The 26196-nt window shown below is 36.7% G+C and overlaps 1 protein-coding gene across 1 annotated transcript in view; it reads right to left on the bottom strand.

Annotated features, from left to right (window-relative positions):
• The window catches only part of UNC5C (unc-5 netrin receptor C), a 394905-nt gene that overhangs the window by 148587 nt on the left and 220122 nt on the right, over nt 1–26196 (bottom strand). The window contains exon 2 of the mRNA XM_017875500.1: nt 24677–24898. Coding sequence (XP_017730989.1) covers nt 24677–24898 — 222 coding nt within the window. The remainder of the gene's footprint in view (nt 1–24676; nt 24899–26196) is intronic.

Here is a 26196-nt window from a genome sequence, read left to right as displayed (position 1 = left end):
GTACAAGAAAAAATCAAACAACCCCATCAAAAAGTGGGCAAAGGATATGAACAGACACTTCTCAAAAGAAGACATTTATGCAGCCAACAGACACATGAAAAAATGCTCATCACCACTGGCCATCAGAGAAATGCAAATCAAAACCACAATGAGATATCATCTCACACCAGTGAGAATGGTGACCATTAAAAAGTCAGGAAACAACAGGTGCTGGAGAGGATGTGGAGAAATAGGAACACTTTTACACTGTTGGTGGGATCATAAACTAGTTCAACCATTGTGGAAGACAGTGTGGCGATTCCTCAAGGATCTACAACTAGAAATACCATTTAACCCAGCCATCCCATTACTGGGCATATACCCAAAGGATTATAAATCATGCTGCCATAAAGACACATGCACACGTATGTTTATTGTGGCACTATTCACAACAGCAAAGACTTGGAACCAACACAAATGTTCATCAATGATAGACTGGATTAAGAAAATATGGCACATATACACCGTGGAATACTATGCAGCCATAAAAAAGGATGAGTTCCTGTCCTTTGTAGGGACATGTTTGAAGCTGGAAACCATCATTCTGAGCAAACTATTGCAAAGAGAGAAAACCAAACACTGCATGTTCTCACTTATAGGTGGGAACTGAACAATGAGAACACTTGGACACAGGGTGGGGAACATCACACACCAGGACCTGTCATGGGATTGGGGGAATGGGAAGGGATAGCATTAGGAGATATACCTAATATAAATGATGAGTTAACGGGTGCAGCACACCAACATGGCACATGTATACATATGTAACAAATCTGCATGTTGTGCACATGTACCATAGAACTTAAAGTACCATAATAAAATAAAAACTGGGCAGAGGATCCCAAAAGACACGTTTCAAAAGAAGACATACAAATGGCCAAGGGTATATAAAAATATGTTCAACATCACTAATCCTCAGGGAAATACAAATTAAAACAATGAGATATCACCTTACACCTGGCAGAATGGCTACTATCAAAAAGACAAAGGATGCGGGGCAAAGGGAACCCTTGCACTCTGTTGGTGGGAATGTAAATTAATACAGACTTATGAAAAACTGTATGAAGTTTCCTTAAAACAAAACAAAACAAAACAAAACAAATAAAACTACCATGTGATCCAGCAGTTCCACTAATAGGTATATACCCAAAGTAAGTGAATCAGTATTTCAAAGGGATATCTCCTCTCCTACATTCACTGCAGCACTATTCACAATAGCCAAGATATGAGATTAATGTAAGTGTCCATCAGTAGATGAGTGGTGATAGAAAATGCGGTATGTATACACAGGGGAAAACTATTCAACCTTAAAAACAAAGGAAATATTTTGATTTGCCACAACTTGGATGAAACTGGAGAACATTATGTTAAAGGAAATGAGCCAGGCACAGGAAGACAAATACTGCATGATCACACTTATATGTGGATTCTAAAAAAGTTGAAATCATAGAAGCGGAGCAAAAATGGTGGTTCACAGAGGGTGGGGGTCCCAAGATGGGGGACTGGGAAAATGTTGGTCAAAGGATATTAAATTTCACTTAGACAGGAAGAGTAAGTTCAAGAGGTGTGCAACATCATGACCACAGTTAATGGTAATGTGTTGTGTACTTGAAATTTGCTAAAACAGTAGATTTTAAGTGTTCTCATTACAAAAAAAAGTGAGAAGTTTATGAGGTGATATATATGTTAATTAGCTTGATTTAACCATTCCATGATATATATATTTCAAAACATCATGTTGTTCACCATAAATATATACAATTGTGCTAATGAAAAATTTGGAAGGCTAAATTTATTCAAAGGTTAAAGAATTAATATGACTGAAACTGAGTGGTTCAAGGCATTTGCTTGGAAGCATTTCTAGGTCATTGACTCAATTCCTTTTATGGCCATAGTTTTTAGTAACTTGGCTCTATGTGGCAGCCTATGTCAAATGAGGATCTGTGCTTTGTTATATTTTTGTTTTGTCTAGAACTGAGAAGTATATTCACTGGATTGCGTATTTAGGTTGGGGGGGTGGATTTCTAGTGCTTCTAGAAAGCTCTGTGACAAATATAGATCAACGCACAATTTTCTGCCTTAAAACTTGAAATTTTAATTATAAGACAATATTACATAGAATGAAAAATGATACTCTGGCAATCATAACACAGTTTTCTTCTTTCCTTTGTGCGAATGTCAGGTTTTGAGTTTTATGGGAGAACTAGGCCTTCTACTTTTGATTTGATTTTCCAACTAACATCAAACTTAGAGTCCATATCTGAGGGATAACTGGAAGGGTGGGTATGCAAAATATTTCTCTCTTCCATTTAAAGTTGCAACAAATTGCTAGAAATCAACCTTACAAGCACTAGCTGTGATTTAATTCTTATTTTTAACTTTGGTGATAAAAAATCTTTCGTGTGCAAAGAAGACTTTCTGATACTAAAAGGGCAGCTAAAATGCTTTCTGTAATTAACTTATGCCTTGTGTGTCAATATTCTTTGGAATATAAAGAAACAATTTTGTGAATACATGACAGCAATTTGTTTAATTTGGAAGGGCACAAAGCATGTTCCACTGAATTAGCAAATGCAGCATCCTTCTAAATATTTGTCCTAAAACACCAAATATATTATACATATTTGAATGTATATTCCAACACTTTTCTTGAAAAATATAATTGCTAATTATGACCTAAATCTGACTACATGCATGTATTTGTTTCCTTGTTTCATGCATTCATGAGTAGCTTTAATACAATTTTAATAAAATTTAACAAAATGATTCCTGCTAATAAAAGTGGGACATGGTAATGTGTTCTTGGAAATCTAGTTAACTGTACACTTGTGAATTATAGACCTCACTATTACTCTTGTCCAGTCATTCATTCAATAGATGTTTCTTGAGACTCTACTATGTGACAAGCACTTTTCTTTTCCATGTGCTGGGGATACAGTACTAAAGAAAGCAGGTATCACCTTGGCACACTGGTTCACACCTATAATTCCAGAGCTTTGGGAGGACTAGGTGACAGGATTGCTTAAGACCAAGAATCCAAGACCAGCCTGGGCAACATAAAGAGACCCTGTCTCTATAAATAAAAATAAGAAAATTAGCTAGGCGTGGTGGTGTATGCCTGTAGTACTAGCTGTTCAGGAGGCTGAGGCAGGAGTATTGCTTGAGCCTTGAGCCTAGGAATTTGAGCTTATGGTGAGCTATGATTGTATGACTGCACTCTAGCTTAGGTGACAGAGTGAAATCTAATCTAAAAAAAGAAAGAAAGAAAGAAAGACAGAAAGACAGAAAGAAAGAAAGAAAGAAAGAAAAAGAAAGAAAGAAAGAAAAAGAAAGAAAGAAAGAAAGAAAGAAAGTAAGAAAGAAAAAAAGAAAGAAAGAAAGAAAGAAAGAAGGAAAGAAGAGAAAGTGAGATAGGAGATAAGGTCTCTGTTCTCCTGTGGGCTACATTCCATCATGAAGATAATTCTTAAGCACATATTTCATGCATTATGATAGTTTCTTAGGTGGTCACATTGATGAAATGCCTATGAATCCTCCCCTCAGAAGATACAAAGACTAGAGATAAAATAGTTGTTCACTGAGCATAAGCACTGTCCTATGCATTCTGTATTCATCAGTACAGTAACTGGCACAAATATTTGTCCAGTTAATATACGTCAAATAAGTGAATGATTTGTACATATATATAGCTACAACAGAAAATAAAGTGTTTAATCCCAGGTATAAAATAAATTTAATTGTAACTTAGAAGAGTAAAGGTAACTAGTATTTTTTGAACTGCTACTGTGCGTCTCAGTTAATCTACGTAACAATCCTTGGGTATTCATACTGTCAAATCTATAATAAATAGGTAAAGAGCAGAGATCAGAATCTAAACAATTTTTCTTGTAGCCAATAAGTGCCAAAATAAAGATTTATACCCACATTTGTCTGAATCCAATGTTCCTATTCCTTTCACGACACCAATATTCCTGAAACTATGTCTCAGAAAAGAGTTCCATGGTCAAACAAGTTTGGGAATTTTTGTGTAATACATCCTCTTCTACAAAACTCAGAATGTCCATCCATATATTGAAGGCATTGGTCAGAAGTTCTGCAGTAAAGAAGTCTGTTTAGTACAGATTAGCACCATTTTCCCTCAATTTGTTAAACCACAGAGCCCTACAGTCAACGTAGCCACAGAACCTCATTTCATCGTGGCTTTCAATATGGTTTTGTTTAGCATTCTCTATGTTGATCTATTGAATAAAAATAATCCAAAATTTAGAAAATTCTGAAAATCCCATGACAAAAGCTATAGTGAAATAGTTTCAGATGGAGAGATTGGGGGAACATGGCAAAGTGGAATATTTGAGATTGACACTGAAACAAGGTTTCGGTTTAAAGATTTAGAGAAAGGAATCAAAGACACTTCAGGAAGAGAGAATAGCATGAAGCCAAAGAGCAGAGATGAAAACACATAGAGCACTCCAGGGGAGAGTAGTTTACATTCATTGAGTAAAGGAATAAGTGTTGAATTAGATAGAAGAGATTCGTGAAGAGCTTTGAATGGCAGCTAGGGAAGTTGGCTCTTTGGAGCAGTGAGACTGTGAAAATTGTAAATTGGTAAAATGACAGTTTTTAAAATGACGTGCTTCAGGAAGATTGATTTGTCTCTATTAGTAAATAAGGATAAACGGATTTACTTTAAAGGAATTTTAGGCCGGGCGCGGTGGCTCAAGCCTGTAATCCCAGCACTTTGGGAGGCCGAGACGGGTGGATCACGAGGTCAGGAGATCGAGACCATCCTGGCTAACACGGTGAAACCCCGTCTCTACTAAAAAAAAAAAATACAAAAAAAAAAAAACTAGCCGGGCGAGGTGGCGGGCGCCTGTAGTCCCAGCTACTCCGGAGGCTGAGGCAGGAGAATGGCGTAAACCCGGGAGGCGGAGCTTGCAGTGAGCTGAGATCCGGCCACTGCACTCCAGCCCGGGCGACAGAGCGAGACTCCGTCTCAAAAAAAAAAAAAAAGGAATTTTAATAATTTTAATTTTAATCATTATTACAAAATGGTTTTCAGATCTTTGATCTTACCTCAAGTCATTAATCATAAGTGTTAAGAACAATAATCTTGGTGACCCTCTAAAAACACTGCCTGACAGTGGAAACCAGATATATGTATCCAGAATAATAATTACTCACCCTCATGGACTTTCGTTTTGCATTTACTCCAAATGATTTGAAAACAAGCATTAACAGCAGTCACCTCTGAGTGACTACCCCTTAAAACAGTTCACACACAGTATGTTCTATTGAGGATTGCTATTTGTTATCTGAAAAGCAGTATGTTTCATAGTCTTAATGCAACTTTAAAAAGAACACTATAAAGATTCATATGTTTAAAAATTCAACTCACCCAGGACAATTATTACTGCAACTAGGTGACTGAAAACATATTCATCTAACACACAACTACCTAGTGGTTTGTTAAGATAAGAAAGTAGAATTCTGCGCTGTGTTTATTTTCTGACTTTTGGCAAATCTTAAATTCATCAAACCTTGGTCTCCCATCTTGTGAAATGAGACTAAAAATGTGTTTGTCTCGCTGGGTTGTGAGAAAAGGAATGAAATAACAGTTACAAAAGTACTTGAAATCCATAAAATGTCTTTAAAATGTACTGCATCAAAATTATCTTGAGAATAAAGCTGTATTCTATTCCCAAAATTAAATTATCATTTGAGGTACTATAAAGACTTAGCAGAGGAGAAGAGCACCACTAATTGAAAATTATATTAGGCACATACCTAGATGAGAAAGACATGACTGGTTTGGGGAATTTTCAGTGGAGTCGGGCACGTCAAGTCTGAGTGAAGATTTCAGTTGTTCAGGGCAATGCAGATGAGGCTAGGTTCTTTAGAAATGGAGTTAGAACACTAGAAATGAGTTCAGGGAGTTGCCTTTAAGTTTCTTGTCCTTCAGCCAAGCCACCTGGAATTTTACTAATCCTCCAGAACCCCACCATCCTGAAGTGTAGATATAATGGAGCCACCTTGACATGAAGAATCAAAGTGTAGATCTACTTATTTTGCCAACTACAATGCTTGCACAGCTCCTTTATCAGGCATTCCCTATATCCCTATTCAATAACACAGGTGAGGCAGGGACATTAAACAATTGAACAGACATTGCTAAGTAGGTTAGTTTTGACTAATTTTGGACAGAATAAGCTAACATCCATATTTAAAAAAAGATATAAAATTGATGACTATAGTCATGTCTTCTGGAGTCTTCCTTCACTTTCCAACTAGAATGTGAGCCCCCTCAGGGAGTTCTCTAGCTGCTATTCAAGGCTCTCCACACATCAGATGTCACTTTTCTGTGGTTTTAGTTTTATTATCTCTCGCAAAAACATCAAAACATGATTGACTGTAAAGAAAATGATAATGGTACTTAAACACTATGGCCTAGTATTTCACATCAATTTGTTCAACATTTATACTGGAAAATACATTTTGAAAAATATTGCAAACATGAAATTTTGAAAAGAACATTTCATTACATAATAAATTCCTCTGCATTTTGAGGCAGTTGGGCATAATATTAAAATCAAACATTCAGATATTTGAAAACCCTCAGAATTAATGGAAAGCCATCTTTGTGTATCTAACAAAATGTCAAATTGAAAATAAATTTTAATTGGAGCTACGCATTGGATCATGGTAAAAAGCAACAAAGTTTCATGGACTTTATAAGTATTTTTTTCATTCATTTATTCAATTGATATTTACTGAAAACCTACTGTGTGCCAAGCATATTATATTCCATATCATTTAAGTCTGTGGTATGACAAGCTGCTGTAATATTTAGACACCCCCTACTCCCAAGATGGAATGGCTGAAACATGTGACAATAAATGGTACATTCATTGTCATAACAATCTTAGGAAGGTGACCTTGTTCAGGGCAGCTCTTCTTGCCTTAGGCAGGAGTGAACCCAGATTCTGAGTATGTTTGGAACCTGTAATGTCTTCGTGTTTATTCTACACTAGCATTACAAAGAAAAAAAAGAAAAATGATTGTTTCCCACTATGAGCTCCAATTCCCTGAGACATTTATGTAACTGTATAATATTGACAATTGAACAAACAGCTTCAATCATATGTCTATTCATATCTCCAGGCAAAGTTTTGTTCTTCTTCCTTTCTTTTACAAATGTATTGCTTCAAAGGACACATACTTTAGTGGATAAACAATTTCCACTAGACGAAGAAGATGAAAGGTAGCTATTTAATATATGCACTTAGAGCCATGAGGTATGAATCACAGTAAATAATATTTTGCAATGATACTAACACTAATAAAGATGATGACATTCTCATGATTAGCTATGTTTTCAGTAAAGGAAAATTAATGGATAGGAATATTTAGCTTGAAGGATACATACAACATGCTGACAAACAAAACTGAGTTTCAGCATAAAAATGGATATATCACATAGAGAGTATACATGTGCACCTAACATCTCTGTGTGCATTTGTATGCATATTATTCATCTAGTATTTTCTTTTTACTTCCAAGTTGGAATGCATTTACTTCGTATCTTATTATAAGCCCATTTGGTAACACTTCTGTCAGATTTCACTTGCAAATTCACTGTTGAATAAATCAGTGGTTAATAAATGTCCTTGGAAATGTGTTTAGAGATAAATAATGAACTGCTGTATCTGATCATTAAGTGTACATCAAGTACACATTTTTACTCTCAGAATCCTAAAAGGAAGATAGCATGACCTACTCTATATCTACATGGAAAAAAAGGAAATAATTATAGAGAAAACATATAAAAGGAGCCTGGTTTATTATTCTTAAATGGGTACATGATAGATCAAATAAATGTTATTACAACTGATCAAAAAATCCTACTGCAAAGGAAATAATAAATAAAGATGGAGAGTCAACCTTTCCATCATAAGTGCTTTTTGTTACAAAGCCAGGGACTTGGAGTGTGGGCCCAGCCCCACAGCATGCAAAACCGTGGGGCTCTCAGGATTCCAAGCCTAGCTTCCCCATCCTCTCACAGGCACTTCGGAGCTGACCACAGGCACACTTTTAATTTGTGGCAAGATGGTCTGACGAACAGCCTGGGAGGACAGCAGAGGTGAAAATACAGACCAAGTGCAGATAAAATATGTTCACCTTGAAAAACACAAACAAGACTTTTAGGTAATAATGTACAGGGATGTACCTATTGAAAAATGAGAAGAAGAGAACCACTGCTTTCTCATTAATAGTTTTCACAATCCCTTTTAGTTTGTATTCCAACTTCTGTCCATAATCCAATATCTGCACACTCCTTACATCTATACTTAAATAATATAGATTTTTGTCCCCTGTACATATCTTATAAATGTCAATCCATCCACCTCAAAGTTTCTTGGAATTCAACAAGTTTTTTAAAAAGTCTACCATGTAGGAGATCCTTTAGCAATACTTCAGGTATCACCCCTATTAAAAGTGAAGAGGGATCTGAGGTCCTAAGAAGAAAATTAACGACAGAGAATGGCTGTAATTTCAAATGTTCCTGATGGAAATCTCACTGCTTAGAAAAAAAAAAAAAAAAAAAAAAAAAAAAAAAAAAAAAAAAAAAAAAAAAAAAAACATATGCTAAAATAAAAGGAAAAAAAAAGCAAAAATAAAAGGGAATGGGGCCACATAAAACCTCGCCAAAGGTTCATGTTTTACATAAAGCAGCAGTTGGGACTTCACAAAGGAAATCTCTGCACTTTTTATTTCTGGTTCAGAGGATTTACATGCTCTTTCTAATGATCTGGGCCTTCAGCACTGGGTAATGTCTCCCAGTCCCCAGCTTAGCGCTCATGCAAAATTGAAGCACTTTGGAGGCAGTTTAGTAGCTGCAGATGAATCTCAATGTGCAGGAAAAGGCATAATGGCTGTTTAGCACTTGCTAGGAGAAGCTGAGGAAATCAGGGGGAAAAATCTATTGAACTCAAGCCATCTGGGAAGCCAACTGAGAGTGGCTGCATTAACAACGTGTTTACATTCCCATTGTGTTGCTAGGCCAAGCAAAAATAAATGTGTGCGTGTGTGTGCACGTGTAAATGTGCGTGTGTAAAGGAAATTATAAAGTGAAGCTCTTTTGATTGTATTGGCTATTTTGGTTTGGCTTTGGCAACAATGTGGAAAAAGAACTTGTATGAGAAGCGTGGCTATGAGAATGAGATGGGAGGGCTGTCACAGTGCAGGGGCTGGCAAGGATGCTGTGAGCAGGAGGAAAATGAGCGCTATGCAGAGCCTGGCTGTGCAGTTCTCTTCCTGTCTCTGGCCCTGAGTATTAGGCAGCAGACTGGGGGAGGCCTCAGAAAGCTGATAAAGAACACTAGGGAATGCTTTCATTGCCTGTTCCATTTATAGTTACTTTAGAAATACCGACCAAATGAGGGAAAACAGCCAGATGAGTACGTGCCTTTACGTTCAACTCTCACCACTCCTACTCGGTCTCTCCACCATCACTTCCCTCCTTCATTGTCATATTAAGTGATTTTTTTCTTGACAAATGTTTGGTGGCTGTAGTGGGCTGAATGCTGAATGGTGTATCACAAAAGATATGTCTATGTCTGAATCCCTGGGACCTGTGAATCTTACTTTGTTTGACAAAAAGGTCTTTGCAGAAGTCATTAGTTAAAGATCTTGAGATAAGGAGACAGCCTGGGAGGACAGCAGAGGGGAAAATACCGATCAGTGCAGATAAAAATACATTCACCTTGAAAAATATAAACAAGACTTTTAGGTAATCCAGGATAATATCCTGGATTATCCATGTGAGCCCAGAATCCAATGACAAGAGTCCTTGGAAGAGACACACAGAGAAGCAGACAGATGTGGAAGAGAAGGTGACATGAAGATGGAGGCTGAGATTGCAGTGATGGAGCTGGAAGCCCGGGAGTGCCAGGGTAGCCACCAGAAACTGGAAGAGACAAGGAACAGATTTTCCCCTGGAGCCCCCCAAGGAGGGCAGCTCTGCTGGATTTCAGACTTCCAGCCTCCAAAACTATGAGAAAATACATTTCTGTTGTTTTAAGCCTAGGAGACAAATGCAGTGACTAAGGGCATTTACCGTCCATTCAAAGCCTGGATGCAGAAACCCAACAGAGCAAAAAGGTGAGAAAAAACTGTCTGCCATGCTGTGTTTGTCTGGTTTCACAAATGCCCCCAGAATGGGTTTGGAGAGGCAGCCTCTTAGTCACTGAGGTCACTTCATACAGAGGGCATCACTGTCCAGGGTCACCCAGGGTGCAGCTATAAAAAGAGGTATGCCATTCACTCCCTGCCATTCCTGGACTTGCCTTGTACAGAACATTCCCCTGGGTTTTTCAGGTGAAATTTTAATTCACTTAAGCCTGAGAGTTCCCCGCACTTCCCCCAGGAGGCTGCTATCCTTCTGCTTTAGCAGTTTAATAGGCAGAGACAGGGGAAAGGATATTGAAGAAAGCAGGGGCTCTATCCAGGTAACTCTATACCATAGGACTACCAAGGGGTTTCATGAATTTATTCTCAGAATGAGAGGAAAACCTGAGCAAATCGTAAAGCATACTCATTTTCCTCCATCTCTCTTTTCCCTCCTCTCTTTTGCTCCCTCCAGCCTGGGATATCCTTAAGTGCAGTAATCAAGTCTTGGTTATGCCTCTGCTTACAGCACCAAGTAAAGTATCTAGGTCACGGATTTTGAACAGAACATCTATGTACTCCCTCTCTGCCACACTTTTACAATAAATAGCATCTCTCTCGTGCCCTGGTTTTCAAGCCTGGCTGTACATTAACATTACTAGAGAGCTTAAAACAAACAGACAGAGGAAAAGCTATGTCCTGTTCCCAATTAAATTATTATCTCTGGGGCTGGGGCCAGGACCTAGGTGTTTTCAAAAATCCCCCCTGGTAACTGTCAAGTGCAGCCAGGGTTGACAGTTCCTGCCCTAATAGTTCCTTGCGGTTCTTGCCTTCATGTTCTGGAAACTTTCTTCCAGAACACAATTTTTATAATCAGGTTAAACCTTTGATGAAATTAGAAATGAGTCCAAGGCTCCCTCATCTGAATTGCTTTTCATTGCAAGATACTGTATTTCCTACATGCTGTGCTTACTTTTTTGCCAGACCCTGATAGTTGGCTAATGGTAGCGCTCATGTTACATGGGCTGGTTTTTATATCTCTTCAAAAGGTACTATTTAGAGGATCTGGCAAGAATAGATATTTCAACAGGCTTCCCCAGGACTGGTCTGACAATCACTAGCTGAGCAATGACCCAGGACTGATGGTAAACACGGGGGAAGACAATATGATCCACAGCTAGTTAGCGATGTACCCCCGACTCAAGGGTTCGCATTTGATTATTCATCGATTGTGGAAATTTTTAACTAAAAAGTTCTTAATTGTGTTTTCAAAGATGGCAAAAAATGATAGGGTGGGAAGAGAGAAATAGCATCAGGATTTTGACCAAATTATTGAGAGAATAGTGGGTACTAAGATTCAGTGATACGGAAACAAATAGAATGGAATAATAGCCTGGATCATTATCTCATAATTACCAACCAGTTCACTTATATTTAGCACAATAGGTTCAGACATCCAACAATAATATTTAAATTTTAGGAGAAAAGCTATGCTCTTTTGGAAGTGGACCCTCTCTTTTAAGCATACATTATTTCTTAAACTTCCTTTAAAATGATGCTTAATTTGTCTTATATGATAACCCCAAACTCTTTTAAATGTTTCTTCCACGAAAATAAACTAAAAGATGGCTCACGCCTGTAATCCCAGCACTTTGGGAGGCCGAGGTGGGCAGGTCGCTTGAGGTCAGGAATTCGAGACCAGCCCGGCCAACATGGTAAAACCTTGTCTGTACTAAAAATACAAAAATTAGCCCGGTGTGGTGGCAGGCACCTATAATCCCAGGTACTCGGGAGGCTGAGGCAGGAGGATCACTTTAACCCAGGAGGTGTAGGTTGCAGTGAGCCAAGATCATGCCATTGTAGTCCAGCCTGGGTGACAAGAGAGAAATTCTACCTCAAAAAAAAAAAAAAAAAAAAAAAAAAGGAAAGTAAAACAGACTCTTCTTAAACCCTTCACATGCTTCAGCCAAAGGTTAGATTAAAAAGTACAATATGGCTTTTAACAATTGTGCTATTCTCACTTCGAAGTGGTCATATTAAAACTCAGGACACAGCATACTCATGGTTGCTGAGCACGTGGCAAAATTACTATAGCAACACAATCACTAGTTTTGCTCCTGAAATGCCTGTTTCAGTAGCATGTTATCTAGATGAAGAATGGTCCTTGGACTCCAGCTTCTTATTGTAGCCTCTGTGTGGGCCTAAGGATGGATACAATTTGATTTTTTCTCTTCTGAATTTGGAAACACACACACACACACAAATATGTGGGTCTGTACTTACATATCTACTTATATGGATATTCTTGATTAAATTGTATTAATCAGTGCTTTCATCTTCACTGTGGACAAGAAGAGGAATTATATATTACAAGCAACCTTGCCCTAAGTGTTAATTGGCAGGGGAGAATTCCTTTGTGTTTATTACACTAAAAACTCTCACTGTGTATAATTTTAGAAAATTTCTCTTTTCCCCTAGTGAAACACAACTTGCTAAAATTGCATTGAAAGGTGAAATGTATTCTCACCTTTACTTTGCAATCATGTTCTAGGCCATATCTGTGCAATAAATATATGCTATTAAAATTTTCTGTACAGTAGAAATTCAAACATTAAAAATCTTCCCCATGAGATATAATTAAATTAAAATTATATAGTTCTGCAAATAGGATATAGTCAGGGTGTTCTGGAGTATATACAGGGTCTATCATACTGATATTTGCAAATATTGGAATTACCAAAAATGAACAAATAACAATAACAATAAAACTTCATGACAATAGATTAGAAACAAAAGAATCTAAATGTGTAGCCTAAAATTTTCAAGTACTCTCTTCTTTTGTAAGCTAGAAAAGAATGAAAAGAAAACATTTATATGCAGAAGGTGAGCCCAAATAAGTCAGCTAGCAGAGATTCATCTGTGTGATATAATGGAAGCAACTGCAACAAACACTCAAGTTCTAGAACTCTGATCTAACCATGTTTTTGTAATTGAAGCTGAGTTTATGTTGGCCATGTTAGCCCAGGTGTTTAAAGACAAAGTCAACGTGAAATAAGGATGAATCAATTGTGAACACTAATAAATGAAAACTAAGATTCAAACATTAAAAAATCTTCCCCATGGGATACTGAATCTTCAAATATTGTATAGAAAATTTTAATAACATATACTTATTGCACAGATATGGCCTAGAACATTATTGCAAAGTAAAGGTGAGAAAACATTACACCTTTCAATCCAGGACAATTGATATTCTGTTATGACTAACCAGCAACTACTATCTTGTGAAGTTATCAGATTAACTCAGTGAAATAGCCTTCATGTACTACATGGGTCCTTATCAATTTTCTATTTTTATTTACTCAGCCCTGGGGCCAGCCTCATACTGAAAAGAAAAATTGTTAGTTTCTGGTATTGAAATAAGTACCTCTGAGAAAGAAATCAAATAAATAATTGATTTAAATTCCAGAATTATTTATCTTCATTGGCAGACAACTGAATTACAGATATAAAGCTCCATTCTTGCAAAGGCAATACTCCTACTGACTTAAATAACAAATTATGGAATGAGGTTCACGTAGAGTTTTCAAATTTTGTGCATCATTTACTAAAATGTAAGCAAAACCCACATAACTTCCTTTTGAAATTGTTCACTCTGTTAATGAGAACTGAGTTTAAAATGATTACATGGAGAATAACAATTGGTGTGATAGGTATATTTATTGTATAAAGTAACTCTTCTTACAGAAGATTAAGCTATCTTTATGTATTCCTCAAATTACCTATTCATGAAATATTCCAAATACACACTGTTGGTTTGTCTCACTAAATTTCAGTTACACAAATTTAGTAGGATGAGTAGCTATAATCTCAGAAAATAAACTGTCATTGATCATTGCCTGTGCTTAGCACCTTGTTATAAACTACAGAAAAGAAAAAGCTTTACAAAAGATAAACCACACCATACCATTCCAATCTAGTTGAAGAAACAGAGATTATATATATTATATATACATGCACCTCTATTAATATATGTATACATAAATATAACTTTAATAAATAACACATGATAGTGAATATAAGACTGTGACTTCTGCACTTCAGAAATGGTTGAACATTGGCCAGGCACAGTGGCTCATGCCTATAATCCCAGCATTTTGGGAGGCTGAGGCAGGTGGATCACCTGAGGTCAGGAGTTCGAGACTAGCCTGGCCAACACAGTGAAACGCTGTCTCTACCAAAAATACAAAAATTAGCTAGGCATGGTGGCAGGCATCTGTAATCCCAGCTACTTGGGAGGCCTGGGCAGGAGAATCTCTTGAACCCAGAAGGTGGAGGTTGCAGTGAGCCGAGATCATGCCACTGCACTTTAGCCTGGGTGACAGAGTGAGACTCCATCTCAAAAAAAAAAAAAGGTTGAATGACGAATATTGATAATTTCATAGGGATTATCATAGTATTTCCACAATTACCATGAGTATAATGAAAATGGAAGTACAAATAACAGAAATGAGGACATATTTACCTATGACTTGGGTTTTTATAGAAAGATTCATTCACAGTATTGCATTTGAGATACTTCTTTAAGAATGAATAAGATGTTGACAGAGGTGGAGCGAAGAAAAGTATGGTATAAAGGATAATTAACTCATTCAAAACATATTTATTGAGTCCCTACTAAGTACCCAACACCATGTTAAGCAGGAGCAGGAACAGTAAAAAAAGACAGACACGGCCCTGAATTTCATGAAGCCTTCTCTTGACCTATAATGTTTAGACTAAAGAGGGGAGAGATTTGGGGAAAGAGATGTGATAATTGTCTTTTTCAAGTTATCTAAGACTAATAGTAAGAGGACAAGATGTGAACAAACTTATTTTCTGAAGTTCCTTGTGATGTAAGCAGGTCCACAAAGTCAAGATAATAAAAAATTAGTTTCACTCAATTTAACGAAGAGCATGTCAACAATTAATTAAGCTTAACTAAATGACTGCCATAGTTCTCAAAACTTAATGTTTCTATGATTATAATGCTCCAAACTGTAAAGAAAAGAGTATGCATCACTTGATAGAGTTTATACAGATCTCCCATAGTTCCCCTTTGAAAATCTGTGAGTGGCATTTCCTAAATCATCTCCTGGTGTGACATTAAGATCTCATGATATTTCAATAGAGATTCTGTGAAAAAGATTACAGTTGACAAATAGTGAAAAGGTTATCAGGTCAGGCGTGGTGGCTCATGCCTGTAATCCCAGCACTTCGGGAAGCTGAGGCAGGTGGATCACGAGGAGTTCAAGACCAGCCTGGCCAACATGGTGAAACCCAGTCTCTAATAAAAATACAAAAGTTAGCTGGGCATGGTGGCACATGCCTGTAGTCCCAGCTGCTCAGGAGGCTGAGGCAGGAGAATCGCCTGAACCTGGGAGGTGGAGGTTGCAGTGAGCCGAGATTGCACCACTGACTCCAGCCTGGCGACAGAGCGAGACTCCATCTCAATAAATAAATAAATAAATAAATAAATAAATAAATAAATAAGGTTTTCTCACTACAGACCTTTCCTAAGACTTTCACATGCTAATACAGAGGTCCCCAACCCCCAGGCCACGGACCAGTACTGGAACTAGGCCACACAGCAGGAGGTGTGCAACAGGTGAGAGAGCATTACGTCCTGAGCTCTGCCTCCTGTCAGATCAGTGGCAGCATTAGATTCTCATAGGAGCGCAAACCATATTGTGAACTGCACATGCAAGGGATATAGGTTGTATGCAGCTTATGAGAATCTAATGCCTGATGATCTGTCACTGTCTCCCATCACCCCCACATGGGACTGTTGCAGAAAAACAAGCTCAGGGCTCCCACTGATTCTACATTATGGTGAGTTGTATAATCATTTCATTATATATTACCATGTAATAATAATAGAAATAAAGTGCACAATAAATGTAATGCACTTGAATCATCCCTAAATCATCCCCCTCCCACTTTGTGGAAAAAGTGTTTTCCATGAAAATGGTCCCTCGTGCCAAAAAGTTGGGGACTGTTGTGCTAATACACATTTGCTATGGTCTCATTATTCACATCCCCTCAAATTCATATGTTGAAATGCTAACTCCCTAGGTGATGGTATTAGGAGGTAGGGCCTCTGGAAAGTGACTAGGCCATGGGGGCAAATGTCATGAAGAATGGGTTACTGCTTTTATAGAAGAGACAAGAGAGGCACCCTTTGCCCCTTCTGTCATGTGAGGACACAGCAAGAAGGCACCATCTAGAAGGAAGCAGGCCCTCATCACACAACGAATCTGCTGGATATTGGATTTCCCAGCCTCCAAATCTCTGAGACATACATTTCTGTTCTTTATAAACAACCCAGGCTGTGGTATTTTGCTACAGCAGCCCAGATGGATTAAGATGACTTAGTACTTTCTCCAGAAAGGGAATAGAATTACTGCAGCGTTTCCTACATCGGCTGCAAAGCTTTTGTTTTCTTGTTTTCCAAAATAACATCTATTAAGAACTTATAAGACACTGGTGGTTTGCTGAACACAGTTTAAGAGGAAAAACCCTATCAGCTTACTATATAAGGCATGTGGTAAAGGTGAAACTATGGGACAAGGCTAGAAAGTTTGATTAGGAGCCAATTATACTGAAGACTTTGAAGATAAGATCAAGGAGGATATGCTTTATTTCATGGACAAAGGGGAACCATTATATATTTTTAAGAAGGGGAATGACAACCACTTGGAAAAACCATTTGAACACTTATCTTTTAGGCCTATAACTACTTGGAGAATAAACTGCTCAAAAAAAGGTCAAAATAAAGAAGATGTAGGTGGCTATTTAGATAATCAAAGAGGTATATATTAAAGAGTAGAAGGGGAGTAGAAGCAAGACTTAAAACAGAAGGATGATTTGAAAATAAAATGGCAATACTTGATGATCATTTTGCTTGTTGGAGTGAAGGATGAAGCTAAGATTTTAATTTTTGGTACCCAGATAGAGAGAAGAGGTATCTGAAATAGGAATACAAAAGGAGGAGGATTTTCATTGTTCCCACTCTTGCAACAAATGGGGTCTTGAGTGAGCACAGTATACCTAAGTTGAGGTGTGATTAGAAGCAATTCACTTAAATTTATGCCCAATTATAGCTTCTCTTCATCACTTCCTTTTTTCCATTAAGGATCACGGTTTGCTAACTGGCCAAAAAGCAAAGGCCTTCAAGAATGAAAAACCAGACCCTAAGCACTAGCTTATGTTATCATATTAAAGAATCACAAAGGCCTGCATGTGGAAAACCTGACACAAAACAAGGAAGGCAAATACAAACATGAAAAATGCACATACAGCTGACACTCTGGAGCAGCCCTTCTCTTCCTGGGAAAAGAAATAATTGTATTGCATAGCTGTTTTTTAGACTAACTGTTCTGTGTTCAGTAGTTATGCAAAACTTAGGGAGATACCAGGCACAGGGCCAAGAGCAAAGTTTTTGGAAGCAGAGAGTTCTGGGTTCATATCCTGGCTGCGTCACTTCCTCATTAGGTGATTTGAGGCAAGTTTATTTCTTTATCCTGCTGAGCCTCCGATTCCTAATTTACCAAAGAAGATTCTTAGAAATTATCTCATAAGACACTTGTGATGACTATAGAACAGAAAACATGTAAGGTGTTCAGTATAAGGCCTGGAACTTTTATTTTTGTTGTGTTGACCTCATTGATATTTTCTGCTAACTTGAGAATAATTAAAGATGAAGAAGGAAAATCTCAGGGATTATTAAAATTTCAACATAACCATGGTTTTCTAAACCCCTTTGCTTCTTCACAGAGAAAAAATATTTGCTTTTAGATGGTAGATCTTAGGTACCATGGAAACAAGAGTTGAAAAGACTTCAAGTAAATAGAAAGCGAACAGTCTGAGCCTGAGCCTGAGTTTTCTGAAAACGTAACCACAAAATATTGAGTAGATCATGATTTCTATGGAATTTTGAAGGCAACATAGGCATGTATTACTATATTACCAAATCAAGAACTTTCAAATATTGAAAATTTCTAAATGACTTATTATAAGCTGCTTTCCGCTTTTCTGTTTCTTATATTACATATATGTAAGAAATGCAACTGTGGTTTAAATGATGGAAAGGCAAAGAGTAATGGTAATGAATGATCTTCATTCAGTACATTTTGTTATGATCAATGGATAGATATAATCAGTGAGTATAAATAAGTATTTGCTTCCTATTTAATGATTTCATAATTTAAAAAGAAAATTTTATGAGTTGGAGAAGAAATTTGTTTTATTTCAGTTTTATTGTCTTGCAGTTTTTAAATATGAAGTTACCTTTGACAGATATTTTATTGAATGTAGTCAACTTTTCTTAGTCTCAAGGTAATGTAGCTTGGTTGTCACTAAATATCCTTCTAAATATGATTATAAGGCAGAGGTATGTATAAAAACAACTTGTTCGCAATGTCTCTTCTCTGTCTTATTATAGGATAACCAGGTTTGATTTTTTCCAATACTAAGAAAATTGACCTGATTTGAAATACATTTCAGGACTTAATGTATTCTAAAATTTCTTGCTATTAAGAACCAATAAATCCCCAACAATACTGCAGTCAGACTCCAGTTGAGAACCAAAGTTGCAGGGTGAATCTAGCTTCAGGAAAAAACCCTCAACCCCCACCCCTAAAAAAACAAATGCCTTTATTTCAATTGCATTCACGATATTTCTGATCTCACAGGAAAGCAAAAAACTTTAACATAAAAAGCCTACAAATTTCTCCACCAATACGTATCCATATTGGGGATTTATGATAGCAGGCAAAGAGAGGCAATAAAGTGGTACGGGCTTTTTTTCAGGTTTCATTATTTATTATGAAAATAACACATTCACAGGATTGAAAAAAAAAAAAACAAAAAAACTCAAACAATAAAAGTGCCTTTATCAGCCCAGACTCTAAGGTGTCAACTGCTTGTTATATGTTTCTCCAGAAAAATTCTAATGCACCTACAAATATACATGCATCCTCTTTCTTTATACATGGAAGCATATCACATACAGTACACAGTCTTCTCTACTTTGGCTTTCATTCTAAATTTTATCTCAGAGAGTTTTCTATAGCTTCATATGTATCTGATGCAACCTCATTGTTTTAAAATGTATGATGGCCAGGTATGGTAGGCCTCTTCCCCTGTAGCTCCAGTGATATGGACAGGAGGCAGGGAAATACTGAGTTGAAGAGGGCAGTTCCCCAGCAAAGGTCCCACCCTCAAGCCTGGAAACTGCAGCCCCCTGTTTTCCTGCCCAAGTTACCTTTTTGGCCTGGCCTGCCCCTCTATCCTGTGCTTGCATAAGCCCCAGACCTTAGCTGGCAGAGAGACAAGCAGCTGAATGTCGAGAGAAGCAACTGAGCATCGGAGACTACAGATAGACGTAGTATAACTTCTGACTGCATGACTTTGGAGAGGAGGAGCCTGGCCGCAGATGGCCGGGCTTCACGGAAAGATCACCTTCTTCCCATATCATCCTTTCCAGCTCCCTTTCTGCTGAGAGCCACTTTCACCGCTTAATAAAATCTTCCGCATTCATCACCTTTCAAACTGTTCCTGTGACCTGATTCTTCCTTAATGCTGAAAAAGAATTCAGGACACACTGGGTGCAGGAACCCAAAAAGGCTGTCACAATGATTCTTCACGGAGCTGTTAACGTTTAAGGCATCTGTGGAGGCAAAGCTAAAAGAGCACCGTTTATAACACGTGCCCTCTGGGGCTCCAGAGCTCTGTCACAGGCAACTTCCAGTCACTGCTGCAGGCCGGTAAAGGGTTCCTTCCTTCTGGAGCCCAAAGGCACTCGCCCTAGCTCCTGCACCCCCTCACCTGCATGCTCCTCCTCTCGAGAGGTGTGTGAGTGTAGCTTAAATAGTAAATGAGCCATACCCCTGTTGCAAGCCCCAGAAGTGGTCGAGGGAACTCTCTTGTTTCACCAGTGCATTGGGAGGCTAAGGCAGCAGGATCACTTGAGCACAGGAGTTTGGGGACCAGACTGGGCAACATAGTAAGACCCCATCTCTACAAAAAATGAAAAATTAGCCAGGCATGGTAGTGTGCCTGTAGTTGTAGCTATTTGGGAGGCTGAAGTGGGAGGATCACTTGAGCCCAGGAGTTTAAAGCTTGCAGTGAGCTATGATCATGTCACTGCATTCCAGTCTGGGAGACAGAGGAAGACCCTGTTTCCAAAAAAATAAAAAATAAATTTAAAAGTATCACAGTAGGGATAAACAGTCCCTGATATGCAACTGCAACAAAGGTTCAATGGCCAACCTTTGTGCACATTTGGAATTATATTTCAGATAGTTTCTAGGTTTCTAACTACTCAGTAGAAGCTATATACCTTTCAATATTGAGGGTATTTTCAAATTGGCCTTCAAAAAGATTGTATCAATTTAAATACCCATCAACAAATTATGCCTTTAATCAACACCATATGTTAACAAATGTTTTGATCCTGATGACATCTCCTTAGATACTTAATTACCATTTACATTGCTGTTCCTGTATCTTGTTGTGTCAACAACTCTGCTCAATTTTCTATTGGGTTGCTGATCTTTTCTTTAAATATAGTTTTGAGCTATTTATATATTTATAAAATTAGCCTGTTGGCTAATATATAGTCACAGATACTATAACTAGTTTTTAAATCTGTCTCTTGGTTTTGTTTGTGGTGTTCTTGCTTTGGATATTCATGTTTAATAATGCCTTCCTGTAAGACTTATAGATTGTGTGTCCTGATTTAAAAGACTATGCTCACCACTGAAACCAACCAACCAACTGCCAAATTTTCTCCTAATGATGATGGTGATGGTGGCGATGATGATGATGATTGTAAGCCCTAACATCTAGCATTTATTTTGTTCTAAAGAATGAGATAGATTCAGGTTTTCTTTATTATTTTCCTGTTTGAACTTCCTATCTTGTTTTATGAAATCATTTATGGAATAAACTATTTTCCTCACTGGTTAAAAAACTGATCTTTATTACATTCTAGGTAATGTAATAGGTACAAATGCCTTAGGTCTTTGTTTCTTGATCTCTATTTTAATCCATTAATCTGTATGTTTTATCCTCTGCTAAGATCAAACTCTTTTAACTTCTTTAGCATTATATTTATAATGAGTTGGGTCTTTCTCATTACTCTACTATTTAAGAATTCTCTCAGCTATTTTCCCAAATTATTTTTAATAAAATGATGGTGACATTACAGATTCATTTATAAGTATTAGACATTTAAACATATTTGACCTTTCCATTCAAGAATAATATGTCTTTGCTTAATGTAAGTCATGATATCTTTTGTCTCTAAGTAGGATTTTAAAATTCCTTTATAAAATTCTGCAAAAGTTTTGTTAAGTATATACCTACATGTTTTCTTTTACATAGCTATTCTAAATGACATCTTTTACTGCATTTTAATTTGAATTGGCTGTCTGTACATAGGAAAGTTGGTTGGTTATACAAATTTTTTATCAGCTATTTTCTCTATTCTCTTGATTAAAAAAAATTTTTTTCTTTTAAAATGCATACATTTTCCAGGAGCACAAAATCACACAATTTGTCATAAATGATGATTTTCCACTATCTTTCCTATTTTTGTACCTCTTCATTACTTGTGTTGTCTAATGGCACTGGCTGGTAGATTAGAATAATACCAATTAATAATGGTATCTGTGGGCATCTTTGTCTTTTTCCTAACTTCATTCTTTTTATTTGTAGTAATTTATGGGATATAAGTATAATTTGTTGCATGAATAGATTACATAGTGGTAAAGTCAGGGCTTTTGGGGGTATCCATCACCTGAATAACATACACTGTACCCATTAAGTAATTTATCATCACTTACCCCCTTTCACCCATCTGCACCCTTCTGAGTCTCCATTGTCTATCATTCCACACTCAACATCCATGTGTACAGATTATTTAGCTCTCACAAATGAGAATATGTGGCATTTATTAATATATTTCTGGGTCTGAGTTACTTCACTTAAGATAATGGCCTCCAGTTCCATCCATGTTGCTGCAAAAGACATGGTTTCAGTCTTTTTTATGGATGAATAGTATTCTATTGTTTGTATGTACCACATTTTCTTTATCAGATTATCCACCGATGGGCACTTGGGTTGATTCCCTATCTTTGCTATTGTGAATAGAGCTATGAAAAACATATGAGTGCAGGCATCTTTTTGATGTAATGATTTCTCTTCCTTTGGGTAGATACCAAGTAGTGGGATTGCTGAATTCAATGGTGTTCTATTTTTAGTTCTCTGAGAAATCTCCATACTGTTTTCCATAGAGGTTGTACTAATTTACATTCCCACCAAGTTTTTCCTAACTTTAAAGGTAATACTTACATGAGTCTAGTATGTTAGCTTTTGGCTGGATGCTGCCTTTTTTTTTTTGTAAAGTTTTGGATGAAAATGAAAGCTCCCAATAAAGCTATATTGTATTTCACTCCATTCCTGAATCTCATGAGAACTGAGAAAGTATTGAATTTCCTAAATCGTCCCTTAGTTCTCATCTGTCTCTCCTGAATTTAAATGAAAACATGCAAACTATTTTAGTTTATAGTTAATTTAAAAGGTAGTCTTAATCATTGATGTATGTAATATTAATTAATTTTGTGTAGAATTATAAAAAATAAGGGCTTCACAGAAAGGAAATCTCTCTCAATATATGTGTATATGTGTATGTGGGTGTGTTACCAATATAGCATGAAATTGTTAGAAGCATTCAATATCAGAATAGTTTTGTTTCTATTTATAATCTTCCTATATAGGCATTTCATTATTTTAGTAAAGATAAGCCTGAATATGTTGTGACATATTTGAGCTTTTGTGATTTCTTTCTCTTTCCTTTTATCACTAAAGCTTATTTGTTTGAAATCTATACAAATACGTGAGCTGAAACAAATAAAACTCAATCCACTTGAGATTTTGAAGACATCTGGTGGAGTTATTTTCTGAGTAATTAGACCAAGAGGTGGGACAATTCCCTGAAGTAAGCTACCCTACAATTGGATACCCAGTTGTATCTGCAGTCATCAGCTTGCATTCAGTGAGCATATTGATTCACAAATTGACAAGCAATTATGTAGAGTTGCCACCTGATTTTCCAAAGACCATTTATGTTATAAAGAATATGCCCCACATGCTTTTTAAAAAGCTGCCTCTTCTCAATCCTCTCATAGTCAGTTCTGTTTTTTTATGTTCTGTCACCTCAGTATGCTATTTACTTTGTTGGAGACCTTGAAAGTAGAAAGTAGAGCCCTCAAGTGCTGGTCTCTACTTGTCTCTGGTTAATCCAACACTTGGGCACAAATATGAATTATTTACAATTTGGATTTTGAACATGTGTATCCATTTTGGTATAGAAAGACATCTATGAAGGACAACAAAGAATTTAAATGCTTCAATTTTTGTCATGCTTGATATTCTTTGGCTTGAAAACGTTGAACAATAAAGTATTAATACTTAAATATATGTCAACATTACAAAATCATAAGTCTGGAAGATATCTGAAAGTTCAAAGAGTTATTCTCTCTGCTGGAGAGCAAAAACACTTATACTACCATGGAAAGATATATATGTTTCCAATTTAAAAGAACTCCAGGAGATTCTACAACCACCCTAACTTATCCATTGTGTAGCAGAAAATTGCTATCAAGAAAGTTTCCTTTATATCTAATTGAAATCCCACAGGTTATTAGAATCTACTTCATCCTTTCTTTGCCTTTAGTATTTTATCTTTAAGGATGGTATTTACAGAGCAACAAAGTCAGGAGTTTTAACCATGCCAGGGGCAAAGATAATCAGATCAAGACCCTCTGAGAAAGGGCTACAATTACCATTTCTTCTGTTCATGGATCCTACACTATCACTGTTCTGAATCACCCTCAATTTAATTTTAGATAAGAGCTAGGAAGTTAGGATTCACTTTTGGATGTAAGTTATGAGTATAAGATACTTTAAATCTACGACATTTACAAATCTTTAACAAATATAAGGGCAAACTACGCACATGGATTAACATTAGACAGTAATGTAAACACGTTCAATTTATCCTAGTTAAAAATGCTTGCCAGATCTCAGGCTATTTAGATCTGACTACCACGCAAGTGCAATTCAAGAATATTATTTGCTAGGGCATTTAGCATTGTCAGTCTATTCATTTGCATTATTTATCTTCTTAAGTATGAACCATGTTTTAATTTCATGTAGTCCAACAGGAATCAAGTCAAGATTTATTCACGCCATTTTACTTTTCAACGCATGAAACAAGATCACCAAATCTTAACCAACCAATTCAAAACTTTTTGTCAAAGAATAACTCCATTTTCCATTCTACTAATTGAAATTATAGTATGGCCCCAGGCTACAGTAGTGAGTAACTGAATCTTGAACTGCAATGCAAATGCAATGGAAAACTCACCGGAAGTTTCATCTACTCTTTCATCTACTATGTGGTCCTTCTGATGAACCCATTCACTATTACACTTGAAATAGATCTGGGTGGCAGGGCTGGCTTTACAGTACAGGTTCACAGGCTTATTCTTCACAATATAAGCTTCTTCAGGCTCAATAAGGAAATGTGGCAGAGGCTCAGGTGGATCAGAAGGAAAAGTTTCTGGGAGTTCATGAAAAAAGTCGTCGTCTGAGAAACAAGAAGAAAGTGGAAAATGGTTAACACATTGTAACAACTTGCCTTTTACTTGCTAGTCGTGTAAAAGTGGTGACTTATAAATGCAGTAATTAAGGGATTTGAATGCCTGCTGTGTGTTAGATCTATTGACTGGTCGTTTAACTAAGGATATGGATTATTATTCCCATTTCTATACAGAGCGAAACTCAACATCAGGGAGGATAAATAAGTTGCCCTGAGCACATAGGTAGTAAATAGCAGAGCTGAAACTGGAATTCATGTGTATCTCAAATAAAAACCATGATCTTCCCGAAGTGTCACTACATTTCCTATTATAGAGTGTCACTCTTGAGAGCAGACAAAAGCAAGAGCAACTTCATTAGAAACATTTCTTTGAAAAGCATAAGGCTCATAGATAAAGTTTACATCCTTTGCAAGGAGATGAGCAGAAATATTAGAAACTTTAATTAAGGATCTTTACATTCAAACGCAAATCTGTTGTTATTTTCAAAGGATGTCATTGTGTGAAATATTCATTCAACCCAAAATTTAAAAACCACTTTAGATAATTTGCACACTTTGAGATACATTTTAAACCTGGATTCTGCATGATTCAAAATAAAAAAGTAATAATAAAAGTGCTTTGTATAATAAAACCTATTCTTGTGTTGTACAAAAGTCAAGGTAAAACAGTCTTTTCAATACACCATAAATAAGTTCAGCCTAATAATAATCTTTCAACTGGGACAGAGGAGAACAAAGCTATTACTAATTCCCCAAATTGGTTACAAACACATCATGTGAAAACTCTGATGTCAAAATTAAAAATTTTTACAAGTTCTTTAAATGTACTTTTATTCAGTAGTATAGAGTATGGTATTGGTACTTAAAGGCTGGTTGCTCACATGTTGTCTTGAAAGTCATTTTATTTCTCCTTCAGTTGTTGCCCTGTGTTGGAAGATAGCCATTGGTATAGTGGACATCTATCTGTCCACTAAGAAAACTGGCTTGGAACTCTTTTCATTCAAGTCATAAGATAGTTGTCAAATAGTAATGATGTCCGGTCTCTGCTAATCTATTTTGCAGTAAAAATTGACTTCACTTGCATCACTGGACAAAACTAGCATTCAAAGCTGCCCACAGTAGTAAATTTATGACACTGAAATGTAAATATTGTTTCCTATACCTAGATATTTTTTCTCACTTTACCTCCTTAATTTGCTTTCTTTTGGCAGGGCATCACTTCTAGTTTTTCCATTGTTGAACATCAAGGACCAAAATTGTCAGCTTACTAAAGAACAACCTTGTTT

This window comes from Rhinopithecus bieti, unplaced genomic scaffold, assembly GCF_001698545.2.
Source record: "Rhinopithecus bieti isolate Rb0 unplaced genomic scaffold, ASM169854v2 scaffold_6708, whole genome shotgun sequence".
In the NCBI taxonomy this organism is placed as follows: domain Eukaryota; kingdom Metazoa; phylum Chordata; class Mammalia; order Primates; family Cercopithecidae; genus Rhinopithecus; species Rhinopithecus bieti.
The sequence above is the reverse complement of the archived record's forward strand: the minus strand, read 5'-3'. Positions and strand labels throughout refer to the sequence as shown.